Source organism: Euprymna scolopes, chromosome 22 (assembly GCF_053919585.1).
Source record: "Euprymna scolopes isolate OS-2025 chromosome 22, ASM5391958v1, whole genome shotgun sequence".
NCBI classification, from domain to species: domain Eukaryota; kingdom Metazoa; phylum Mollusca; class Cephalopoda; order Sepiida; family Sepiolidae; genus Euprymna; species Euprymna scolopes.
In genome coordinates, this window is record NC_136503.1 from 79,857,591 (window position 1) to 79,871,765 (window position 14,175).

Below are 14,175 nucleotides of genomic sequence, written 5' to 3' on the forward strand. Positions count from 1 at the left end.
TAGTGAGATTTTGAATCTCACTAGATTCAGCCACTCTGATGAGTCGTAGATAACAAAACACGTGTCAGTGGATAATTATGTTTTTTTTTTTCTTTCAAGATACTATGTTAATAAAGATAGATACAACAGTATTTACTCATTTTCAGAAAGTTCTTCTCTTATTGGTTTTTCTGTTATTGGTTACAACATTGCATACAATAGTTTCAGCCCTCAATGTTGGCATATAAGAATGTAATTGTTCAGCAAATTATAACTTGCACAAACTTAGGCTTCATCAGCACATTAGAAAAAAAAAAAAATATTTCAAAAGTTTTTTTTTCATCCCACAGTTAATACAGTTGACATTCATTTAACTGGAAAGGTCCTATTTGTGGACCCAAAAAATACTTTTGGAACATTGTTTTTTTTTTTTCTAACATGCTGATGAAGCTCAAGTTTGTGCAAGTTATAATTTGATGAACAATTATATCCTTATATACAAACATGAGAGGAATGGGGGGGGGCTAAAACAATCGTACACATTGTTGTGACCAATAAATGAAAAACTTTCTGAAAATAAGTCAATACTGCTGTATCTATTCTATTAACGTGGTCTCTTGAAAAAAAAATATTTTAAGCTCTAGTATTGCACTATTGAGCTATCTGAGAATTTTGTTATTCATTCATCTGTAATCACAGCTCCAAGTAGTTAAATTATATATAAACATATGAGCTATATATATATATATATATATATATATATATATATAGTAGATGGTCTCCAACAAAAAAAGAAAACCAGTTTTTTATCAAATAGAAATGGAATCATGTTGTCTCTTTTATGGCAACAATATATAAATATATATATATATATATATATATATATACACACAGGTTGGAACGATAAAATTGTCACCATACAAAAGAAAACATGATTCCATTTCCGTTTGATAAACACCGGTTTTCTTTCTTTGTTGCAGACCATCTACTAGTTGGTCAGTTGTGTACAAATCCTAAGAGCGATAAGAGTCTTCTATCATGTCTGAAAGTGACACAATGTTCAAGAAGCAAGATCAGAGATGCATCGCTGTACAACTCCTGTTCTCTACCAATCCAAGTTATGACAACAGGACCATTACCAGCACCCTCAAAATAAAAGCACAACAAAGTTTCTGGCCACATTTATAGTCTTTGGTGTGATTTCATGTGAGAGCCATATCATGTCACTTTACATCTTCAAGGTTGGCTTGAAAGTCAACACCAAAGTGTACCTGGATGTGCTGAAGAGCGTGGTGATCCCCTGGTGCAATCAGGTGACCGCTGACAGACTCTTAGTGTGGCTGCAAGACTCGGCGCCGGCCTACAAGTTCAAAGAGACTCAGGCTTGGCTTCAGAAGGAGTGCTATGTCTTTGTACCCTTCTCTCACTGGCTCTCCTCCTCCCCAGAGCTGAACCCACGGGACTACTTCATTTGGTCATACATCGAGAACATCACTAACATGACCTCCCACAACACCAAAGCCAGCCTGATCGCTGCCATATGCCGAGTATTCCCCAAGCTCCTGTCGGCGCTTGTGGAAAAGGCATGCTCCTAGTTCCACCTGTATTAAGGCAGTGATTGAGGTTGAAGGCGGCTACATTGAATAGATGTCAGTTCTACTACATAATCAAGTTACCTGAATTGATTTTTCAATAAAATTTTTAAAATAAAGCTGTAGTATTGTTTTCTTTAGGGCGACAAATTTATCGTTCCACCATATATATACAGAGTGACCCCCCAAAAAACGGGCCCTAACTCTAATTAGGCCTCGTTTCTTGGTGTTTTGTCCGAATGAAATGAAACTTTGGTCATAACTAGTTTATTATATTCAAAACATCACATCAAAACACTAGGGTCTTTGGCCTTTTTTTCTCTGTTGACTATAAAATGCTCAGAAAAACAATTGAATGTCCTGTTTTTTTTGGTCACCATATATATATATATATATATATATATATAAATTTCTTAAAGTTAACACAAAGGTTCCTCTTTGAATTTTGAATGAAATGCAAATGTGTACACGTTTAACGAATGTTAGATGCATTAAAAAATTTTCAGCCAAACTGAAATTTTAATACAATAATGACATTTCCTCATGAATATCAATCAATCAATTTTGTATATTATGAAAATATACATTCTTGAAATAGGCAGAAACAATAGTTTGTAAATAAAAGCTTTTGGAGGAAATATGCAATGTTTCTTTGAATAACTAAGTTTTACATGCTGGTAGCCTGGAGGTAGAATTCTAGCCTACAAAGTCAAGGATGTCTTTGTGACTGGGGTCGAATCTCCTGACCAACAGTAATTATCACTTCCTACATTGATGACTGTGTAAGCAAGAAACTAATGTCTGTAGATATAAAAATAATTGTCAATATTTATTTATAAAAATATTATTATAGTCATCTTTAAGAAAATAAAGTTTAGCCCACTTTAGGTGGTCAAACTAAGCACAAATTGCAAAATTCAAACTTCCTGTCATTGAATAGACTGTTTACTGCTTATGCCCACTGAATTAACATTATAGGTACTTAATTACTTAATTTTCTTCAATTCCTGTGTTAATTTCCTTTAATTCCTGTATTAAATTCAGATAGAATGCTAGCCTAAAGTACCAAGGGTGATTTTGTGACAGTTCAAATCTCATGGCTGGTAGCAATTATCATTTCCTACACTGATGATTGCATAAGCATGAAACACTAGTGTCTGTAGGTATAAAAAAATAATTAATAATAAAATAATATTATCTATCTAGTTTATATATATATATATATATATATATATATATATATATATATATATATATATATGGCTCAGTACAAATCAAACAATTTAAAATGGCTCAGATTTTGATGCAATTTGATAAGAAGAAATGAATCCTGAAAAATTTAGGTTGATAGAATGAAGAGATGTTATAACAAAGTGAAAGCTTTTTTTTTTTTAATTTTCATGTTGCAAATTATTTTACCAATTATGTTATTCCATAAGATTAAAAAGTATAAAGCTAAAATGTCTCTGAAGATTCCCCTCGAAAATAAGCCATAACTGGCTTCACCTTACCTTCACTTGTAGTGTTTTCATCTTCAAAATAGAGAAAATGGATATTTTTTTGTAGTAGTAAATGCAGAATGTTTTACCACCAAAAATACTAAAATAAAAATTCTGTCATGTTATGTTGGTTTGCTGTATTGCACTTTGTTGATTATAACTCAGTGTTAAATAAAGAAATTTTTTCCCCATCATAAATTAACAGTCTTTTGGCATTTTGGTTGATTTATGCTAAATTGTTAGCCTAAAAATAAGAAAGACAGTTATCTCCCTTGTACTCCATGGAAGAAAGAGTTATCTGCCCTTATCGGTTATGAGAATTTCACATGTAAACAAAAGTGCCTTGCAGAACACGACACGGGGCGATCATTGCATATCCAACGGCTTCTAAGTCATTTTCAAATCTGTAAATTTGTTAAATACATGTGTTAAGTTTTTTTTTTTATGTCTGAGACCAACCTCCCTCTTTATAAACACTTGACATTGACAAATTTTTAAACTATAAAGAAAAAATTGTTTTTATAACAACGAAAATTTACGAATGCAAAAAAAAAAATATACTTATTTGCATAAGGGGACTCAGCATCAGACAAAAAACAAAATGCTATGTTGTAAGTAGAACCCTCAGTTTATTCCTTAATGGACGTCACACATCGTGACCTTCATACTTTAGCGCTTATGTCAACGGATCATCTAAGGGAGATAACCAGCATAAACATTGCAAAAATAAGCATATTTTGCAAGATGTCATTTGGAACGCTGAAAAATCAGTAAAGAAAAGAAAGAAAAAAAAAATGATTACACGAAGACTATATCTGCAAGCGCCGGATGAAACTGAAATTATTCCCGGAAATTAAAAAAAAAGAAAAAAAAAAGAAAAAAAGTTAATCAACGAACTTAAAATATAACAATGTTAAGTAACAAAATAAACTTATTAATTAACACAAAACAAAAGTAAATTGTTACAATGTAACGATCCACTACAAAAATTGAATAAACTTGTTTGAAACGATGGTAATTAATCAAAAACAAAAATTAAATAAACTTGTTAAATTAACGAAAATAACAAAACTTTTTTTGAAGTATTTAAACCGTCATTTTTTAAAATTTTATTTTCATTAAAAAAAAAAATGGTGCACTTATTGATCCGTGCGGAAATAATAACGTTATTATTTAAAAAGCCATTCTTAACATGGGGAGGGGACGGTGTTTTGTACCTATTTTGTACTTTAACCTTACAATTGAATAAAAAAACATATCATAAAACTTTGATTAACTTTAATTAAACTTGGAAATACGATTTAAAAAATAGCGTATTACATTGACGGTTTAAATACTTTAAAAAAATTATATGACAGTTTAAATACCTAAAAATCTCCTTCAAAATATGTTTCTTTATTTTCGTTAATTAACAAGTTTATTTAATTTTTGTTGTGGATTAATTAACATTGTTACATTGTAACAGTTTACTTTTTTTGTGTAATACGTTAATTAATAAGTTTATTTTGTTACTTAACATCGTTATATGTTAAGTTCGTTGATTAACTTTGCTAACTTGTTTCCTTTTCGTAAACTGTTTCAGCAATTTCCGGAACTTGGCTACAGTAATCGTGTAATCATTTTTTTTTTTTTTTTTTTCATTTAGCATTCTTTCATTGTTTTGATTATTTCAGCATCCCAAATTATATCTTGGAAAATATGCTTATTTTGCTATGAATTTACTGGTTATCTCCCTTAGATTTAATGATCGTTGACATAAGCGCCCATACTTTGACCTCGTCGACCCACATGATGACTCCTACTTGATCTCTTGATCACACAATGAAATGGAGTGACGGTCTTTTGGTTTGTAACACTTCAGTTTTCACTTCCGAATCGGCATGCAAAATTTAAAACAAACCTGCATATTATTGCTTTCTTGGTCACCGTGTCGGATACTGACTGATCGGCGTAAAGGGAGCCCGTATGTAGGGACAACTTTTTCTTTTGCTTGCAACTGTAGTGCTAGGTTAATGCTTATCATCATAGAAGTATGATGTGCTAGGCATTGTTTGCAGGCAGCAACCAACAGGCGCCCTTCAACATGGCTGCATCTTTCTCAACTGTAGTAGTAGTAGTAGTAGTAGTAGTGTATGAGTTAGACCACTATACTGCTATTTTTTAGCCTGTCCAAGAAATTGTCTTCAGATAGATGGGCTGTCGCATAATCTGCTTCCAGTCAGGTGACTGGACAGTGTCGGATCAGGTGTTCTGTGTTCTGGGGCTTCCTTGTAATTTGGGCAGATTGGGGAGTCTATTTGTCTCCACCTGTGTTTGTTTACTGCAGTCCTGCATGAAGGATCACCACTTTGTAGTAGTGTGCAGGCTTTAAAACTAAGAGTGATACACCCAGGTGACAAGACAGAATTTAGAGACTTTCTGAATTCCATCCTGATCAATTCTTCTCCACCAGAGTGGGAACTCTAGTAAACTTCCAATCATGTATCACTCTCCTCAAGTCGGGTTCTCATGTATAGTTCTCACAACAAAAAATGTGAGGACTTCAGGGTTGATGAACTCAATCACAGAATGCCATAACCCACTCTTCCCCCATCTCTGGAATAACTTACATTTGGCTTAATTTTGGGTTGTCACGGTCATGGAAAAGGTGAAAAGCTAACTTTTGGTGATAACTTTAAGTTCTGTTCATTATAGAGACTCACTACTTGGCCCGTACTGTAGTCAATGAAGTTCTGACATCTTATATGACCATAATAAGTTTGGTCAAGTGCAAAATTTTGACCGAATTTCAACTTCAAGTTTGAGGTATGGATCTGATGCTTTTTGATAAAATTTGGTATAAAATTTCCACCTGATCAGATAAATATGATTGTTTTCATGGTATAATTTCGGAAATACTTCATACAATTCATGGAGAAATCAAGCACAGATTTGATGTATGGATCTGATACTATTTGATAACACTAACCATTGTGCAAAATGTCATCTAGATCAGCAGGGCTTTATATTGCAAGTGAAACAGTCACATTTGTGAGTGATTTTTATCTCTTGGCGATTGTTTATCTTTCACAGACAATATTCCAAAGCTCATTGTTGAATGAAAAATGTCTTTTCAACCATTATTACTTTTTTGAAATAAAATGAGCAAAGTCAAATTATTTAAACAATAAAAAATTTAATAGAACAATATACTCTTTTTTTTAAATGAAGACTGTTTAAAAACGTCTGAAGAATTTTAATGTTTTTACTTTCAAGTCTCAAGATAAAATTCGATGCATATTTGGAATTACACTTATTTAAAAATAATACAGAAAAATCTTTATGGTGTACGTACTTGTAACAGAACGAAGATGTCATATTCCAAAAATCATATGGGTTTGGCTAGTCACTTTTTTCTTTGGCTGGTCAACTAAAAGATAGATTTGTCCGTAGAGCCTTGATCAGATAGTTTTTATTTTTTTTTAGTTATCAACGTTGCCACAGCATATTTTATTCAATGTATGGAAATAAGACTTTGGCCCATTCCTTAAATAATCTCACAACCGACTCCGTTTTGTTTCCTATATATTTCAATATTAAATAATTAAAACATGGTTGACATGTCATAAAACAAACAAAAGAAATGAATAGGAATGTAATTTTTACAATAGTAATTATAAATATTAAGTTTTGTTGTTATTAAGAATTATTAAATTCTAATAAGATTTATTTAAGTTTAGTTTGAATTGAAAAATAAGAAACATGTATAATTTATTAGTTTGGTACTATAGTATAAGGACCATGCTATCGTCAGAACTGTCCACACAGTTTACAAAAAATGACGGAAATTGCAGAACAAAAGTTTTGTCATTTAGAAAATTTTCTTTTTACACAAACGCTGACCAAATTTTTCATTGAAAATATATTATTTCTGTCAATACAAAAAAATAATTGAAAAATGTAAACAATTTTGATTAAAAATTAATTGAAACATGAAAGCAATAACTTTTAGAGAATTAAAATCCAGATTAAAAAAAAAAAAAAACACTCATTGTAAGGTAAGTGTCATAAATATTTATCTTTTGAATAACAAACAACTGATAGCAAACAAAAATCTTTTTGTTTATTTTTTTATGATTTTTTTTTGTTCAAAACATATTTAAATTTTTGTCTTTATAATAAACCAATGATAACAAACAAATGCTTTCTTTATAATTTTTTGTCTTAGGGTTAAGGCGCTCAGTGTTCCAACACCTTTTTGCATTTGTCCGAAAAAAACCCACCCCTATGACTGATGCCAGCACAGTCCTTATACTGCATAAGTACCATAAGTTTAACTGTTTTTATTAGTGAATTTTACACTCAATTATTTATATACTTGATTAATTTGTTTGAAAAAAAATGTAAGATTTCTCAGAGTCAACTTTTACAGGATCAACAGATAGTGCATTAATTAAAATAGATGAAATGTAAAATTCATGCCTTAATTAACATTAATTAAAATATATGAAACGTGAATGCACCTTACCATGTTTCTCAATTTCATCTGTAATCGGATTTTCTTCAAGATCCAACCGACGCTTGAAAAGATTGTGCTCTACATCAATCTGCTGTTCACCAGAAGCATCCATGGCATCTGTACTCACGACTTGACAAGGAATAGAGAAAACAAAAGAAAAAAATTACAAATGTCTGTTTTTCAATTTATGTTCATTTAAACACTATAAACTTTATAGAGACAGAGAAATCAAAGAGTGTGGCACAATGAGTAATTAAATTATAAAAGCATTCACTCTACGTATTTATTTGTAGATAAATATATATTCATCCAGTCACAGAAAACTTGGAAAATAAAAAAATAAAAATGCTGGATGAAACCATTTAAAGTATTTAGGGGAAAGCAGAAAGCAAATAGAAAGTCAGACCATCTACTTAACTACTTCAAATAAATTTGGAAATTTTTCTTTCTCCTTAACCTTTGGGCCAAGATTACAGTATAGTATCTGTTCTACTACTACTACACTTTAGCATTTCTGCCCTCGGTCAGTGGAGGAGAAATCCTTCATGACGGAGACAATTTTTATTTTTTTAAATGCTTCTTTTTGGGGTGCTGGATTTTCCCCACATTAAAAACCGACCTTGTGTCTAACTCTGCCCTCATGGGGAGGCAAGTAAATAGGAACATTTAATGTTTTCGTTTTTCGTTTTTAATAAACTTTCCGGTTTGAGATATTTTCTTTTATTTCTTTTTGTAAAATAAATGTCTGTTGTCTGAATTGAAAAAACAACGAGTTGAATTCTTGTCTTGTTTCCTTGCAACTGTCTGCATAAAACGTGTGGGTCCCGAGTGTTGACATGTAACGACTATCTTACATTTTTAACTTCACTGATTTAGTTGTTATTTTTATAATGGTAGTGTGAACACTGGTGAAGCATAATTTTCTTTTTTGCCATTTTTGACAGCAGATTTATACTTATTTTCCAGACTACATTTTCTTCTTGAAATCTGAACAAGTGATACAAATGACAGATTCTGTAAATAAGAGATTTCCTTCTTTTTCCTATAAGAATAGCTTTTTTCTTCCTTTTTTTTTAAAACTTTCCAGCTTGAGATATTTTATTTTTATTTTCTTTTTAACTTCATTGATTTAGTTTTTATTTTATAAGAATAGTAGCGTGAACAATGGATAAGCATAATATTTTTGGAGAGGGGGGGGCTCATTTTTTGATAGAGGATATCCCCTTGTTTACAGTAATAATTTTCCAGATTACATTTTTTACCTGAAATCTAAACGAGTTACGTAATAAAAAATGAGAGATTTCATAAACGTCTTACATGAACAAGCCAATCTTGGGAAAGTGATATCAACATGGATGAGAAGCTTATGGCCTCGTGATGTGTCGACAAACAATTCTGGATGGACTTCCTTTGTGAGATAATAGTTCAGTTCGGATACAAAGAGGACAAACATCAAGACGGAACTAACAAGGGTCACTGCAAAAAATAAGAAAAAAAAAAAAAGAAATGTGTTTTAACACAAATCAATACAAAAAGATAATGAAAAACAAATGCTTATCAGAGTTCACTTGTCAGGGGTAAACAAACGTTGCCAGAGTTAACATGCAGTCGGGAAGAGAAAAAACGTTGCCAGAATTAATGGGAGAGAATAAGACATTGCCAGAATTCATGTGGAGGGGGAACTAACATTGCCAGAGTTCACGTGGAAGGGGGAACTAACATTGCCAGAGTTCACGTGGAAGGGGGAACTAACATTGCCAGAGTTCACGTGGAAGGGGGAACTAACATTGCCAGAGTTCACGTGGAAGGGGGAACTAACATTGCCAGAGTTCACGTGGAAGGGGGAACTAACATTGCCAGAGTTCACGTGGAAGGGGGAACTAACATTGCCAGAGTTCACGTGGAAGGGGGAACTAACATTGCCAGAGTTCACGTGGAAGGGGGAACTAACATTGTCAGAGTTCACGTGGAAGGGGGAAACTTTCACGTGGAAGGGGGAACTAACATTGCCAGAGTTCACGTGGAAGGGGGAACTAACATTGCCAGAGTTCACGTGGAAGGGGGAACTAACATTGCCAGAGTTCACGTGGAAGTGGGAACTAACATTGCCAGAGTTCACGTGGAAGGGGGAACTTACATTGCCAGAGTTCACGTGGAAGGGGGAACTAACATTGCCAGAGTTCACGTGGACGGGAGAACTAACATTGCCAGAGTTCACGATGAGGGGGGAACTAACGTTGCCAGAGTTCACGTGGAGGGGGGAACAAACGTTGCCAGAGTTCACGTGGAGGGGGGAACAAACATTGCCAGAGTTCACGTGGACGGGAGAACAAATGTTACCAGAGTTCACGTGGACGGGAGAACAAATGTTGCCAGAGTTCACGTGGACGGGAGAACAAATGTTGCCAGAGTTCACGTGGACGGGAGAACAAATGTTGCCAGAGTTCACGTCGACAGGAGAACAAATGTTGCCAGAGTTCACGTAGACGGGAGAACAAATGTTGCCAGAGTTCATGTGGACGGGAGAACAAATGTTGCCAGAGTTCACGTGGACGGGAGAACAAATGTTGCCAGAGTTCACGTGGACGGGAGAAAAAATGTTGCCGGAGTTCACGTGGACGGGAGAACAAATGTTGCCAGAGTTCACGTGGACGGGAGAACAAATGTTGCCAGAGTTCACGTGGACGGGAGAACAAATGTTGCCAGAGTTCACGTGGACGGGAGAACAAATGTTGCCAGAGTTCACGTGGACGGGAGAACAAATGTTGCCAGAGTTCACGTGGAGGGGGGGGGAACAAACATTGCCAGAGTTCACGTGGAGGGGGAAACAAATGTTGCCAGAGTTCATGTGGAGGGGGGAACTAACGTTGCCAGAGTAAATATATACATGGCAAAACATGCATATAAATATATACATGGCAAAACATGAATATAAATATATACATGGCAAAACATGAATATAAATATATACATGGCAAAACATGAATATAAATATATACATGGCAAAACATGAATATAAATATATACATGGCAAAACATGCATATAAATATATACTTTGCAAAACATGCATATAAATATATACATGGCAAAACATGCATATAAATATATACATGGCAAAACATGAATATAAATATATACATGGAAAAACATGCATATAAATATATACATGGCAAAACATGCATATAAATATATACATGGCAAAACATGAATATAAATATATACATGGAAAAACATGCATATAAATATATACATGGCAAAACATGCATATAAATATATACATGGCAAAACATGCATATAAATATATACATGGCAAAACATGAATATAAATATATACATGGCAAAACATGCATATAAATATATACATGGCAAAACATGCATATAAATATATACATGGCAAAACATGAATATAAATATATACATGGCAAAACATGAATATAAATATATACATGGCAAAACATGCATATAAATATATACATGGCAAAACATGCATATAAATATATACATGGCAAAACATGAATATAAATATATACATGGCAAAACATGCATATAAATATATACATGGCAAAACATGCATATACATATATACATGGCAAAACATGCATATAAATATATACATGGCAAAACATGCATATAAATATATACATGGCAAAACATGCATATAAATATATACATGGCAAAACATGAATAAAAATATATACATGGCAAAACATGAATATAAATATATACATGGCAAAACATGCATATAAATATATACATGGCAAAACATGCATATAAATATATACATGGCAAAACATGCATATAAATATATACATGGCAAAACATGCATATAAATATATACATGGCAAAACATGCATATAAATATATACATGGCAAAACATGCATATAAATATATACATGGCAAAACATGAACATAAATATATACATGGCAAAACATGAATATAAATATATACATGGCAAAACATGAATATAAATATATACATGGCAAAACATGCATATAAATATATACATGGCAAAACATGCATATAAATATATACATGGCAAAACATGCATATAAATATATACATGGCAAAACATGAATATAAATATATACATGGCAAAACATGCATATAAATATATACATGGCAAAACATGCATATAAATATATACATTGTAAAACATGCATATAAATATATACATGGCAAAACATGCATATAAATATATACATGGCAAAACATGCATATAAATATATACATGGCAAAACATGCATATAAATATATACATGGCAAAACATGAATAAAAATATATACATGGCAAAACATGAATATAAATATATACATGGCAAAACATGCATATAAATATATACATGGCAAAACATGCATATAAATATATACATGGCAAAACATGAATATAAATATATACATGGCAAAACATGCATATAAATATATACATGGCAAAACATGCATATAAATATATACATGGCAAAACATGCATATAAATATATACATGGCAAAACATGCATATAAATATATACATGGCAAAACATGCATATAAATATATACATGGCAAAACATGCATATAAATATATACATGGCAAAACATGAATATAAATATATACATGGCAAAACATGCATATAAATATATACATGGCAAAACATGCATATAAATATATACATGGTAAAACATGCATATAAATATATACATGGTAAAACATGCATATAAATATATACATGGCAAAACATGCATATAAATATATACATGGCAAAACATGAATATAAATATATACATGGCAAAACATGCATATAAATATATACATGGCAAAACATGCATATAAATATATACATGGCAAAACATGAATAAAAATATATACATGGCAAAACATGAATATAAATATATACATGGCAAAACATGCATATAAATATATACATGGCAAAACATGCATATAAATATATACATGGCAAAACATGCATATAAATATATACATGGCAAAACATGCATATAAATATATACATGGCAAAACATGCATATAAATATATACATGGCAAAACATGCATATAAATATATACATGGCAAAACATGCATATAAATATATACATGGCAAAACATGCATATAAATATATACATGGCAAAACATGAATATAAATATATACATGGCAAAACATGAATATAAATATATACATGGCAAAACATGAATATAAATATATACATGGCAAAACATGCATATAAATATATACATGGCAAAACATGCATATAAATATATACATGGCAAAACATGCATATAAATATATACATGGCAAAACATGAATATAAATATATACATGGCAAACATGCATATAAATATATACATGGCAAAACATGCATATAAATATATACATGGCAAAACATGCATATAAATATATACATGGCAAAACATGCATATAAATATATACATGGCAAAACATGAATATAAATATATACATGGCAAAACATGAATATAAATATATACATGGCAAAACATGAATATAAATATATACATGGCAAAACATGCATATAAATATATACATGGCAAAACATGCATATAAATATATACATGGCAAAACATGCATATAAATATATACATGGCAAAACATGCATATAAATATATACATGGCAAAACATGCATATAAATATATACATGGCAAAACATGAATATAAATATATACATGGCAAAACATGCATATAAATATATACATGGCAAAACATGCATATAAATATATACATGGCAAAACATGCATATAAATATATACATGGCAAAACATGAATATAAATATATACATGGCAAAACATGAATATAAATATATACATGGCAAAACATGAATATAAATATATACATGGCAAAACATGCATATAAATATATACATGGCAAAACATGAATATAAATATATACATGGCAAAACATGAATATAAATATATACATGGCAAAACATGAATATAAATATATACATGGCAAAACATGCATATAAATATATACATGGCAAAACATGCATATAAATATATACATGGCAAAACATGCATATAAATATATACATGGCAAAACATGCATATAAATATATACATGGCAAAACATGAATATAAATATATACATGGCAAAACATGCATATAAATATATACATGGCAAAACATGAATATAAATATATACATGGCAAAACATGCATATAAATATATACATGGCAAAACATGCATATAAATATATACATGGCAAAACATGCATATAAATATATACATGGCAAAACATGAATATAAATATATACATGGCAAAACATGCATATAAATATATACATGGCAAAACATGCATATAAATATATACATGGCAAAACATGCATATAAATATATACATGGCAAAACATGAATATAAATATATACATGGCAAAACATGAATATAAATATATACATGGCAAAACATGAATATAAATATATACATGGCAAAACATGAATATAAATATATACATGGCAAAACATGAATATAAATATATACATGGCAAAACATGAATATAAATATATACATGGCAAAACATGCATATAAATATATACATGGCAAAACATGCATATAAATATATACATGGCAAAACATGAATATAAATATATACATGGCAAAACATGAATATAAATATA

At 31.1% G+C, this 14,175-nt stretch overlaps 1 protein-coding gene across 4 annotated transcripts in view; it reads right to left on the minus strand.

Moving 5' to 3' along the window:
* Positions 1-14,175, minus strand: part of LOC145243489 (endoplasmic reticulum-Golgi intermediate compartment protein 3-like) — a 113,479-nt gene that overhangs the window by 81,124 nt on the left and 18,180 nt on the right. For 2 of the 4 annotated variants that reach the window (XM_080106432.1, XM_080106431.1), the window contains exons 2-4: positions 8,886-9,044; positions 7,578-7,697; positions 3,083-3,103 (exon numbers count right to left, since the gene is read on the minus strand). In XM_080106432.1, the coding sequence (XP_079962558.1) occupies positions 3,083-3,103; positions 7,578-7,697; positions 8,886-9,044 (300 nt within the window). The remainder of the gene's footprint in view (positions 1-3,082; positions 3,104-7,577; positions 7,698-8,885; positions 9,045-14,175) is intronic. The other 2 variants (XM_080106434.1, XM_080106433.1) reach the window with 1 other exon arrangement.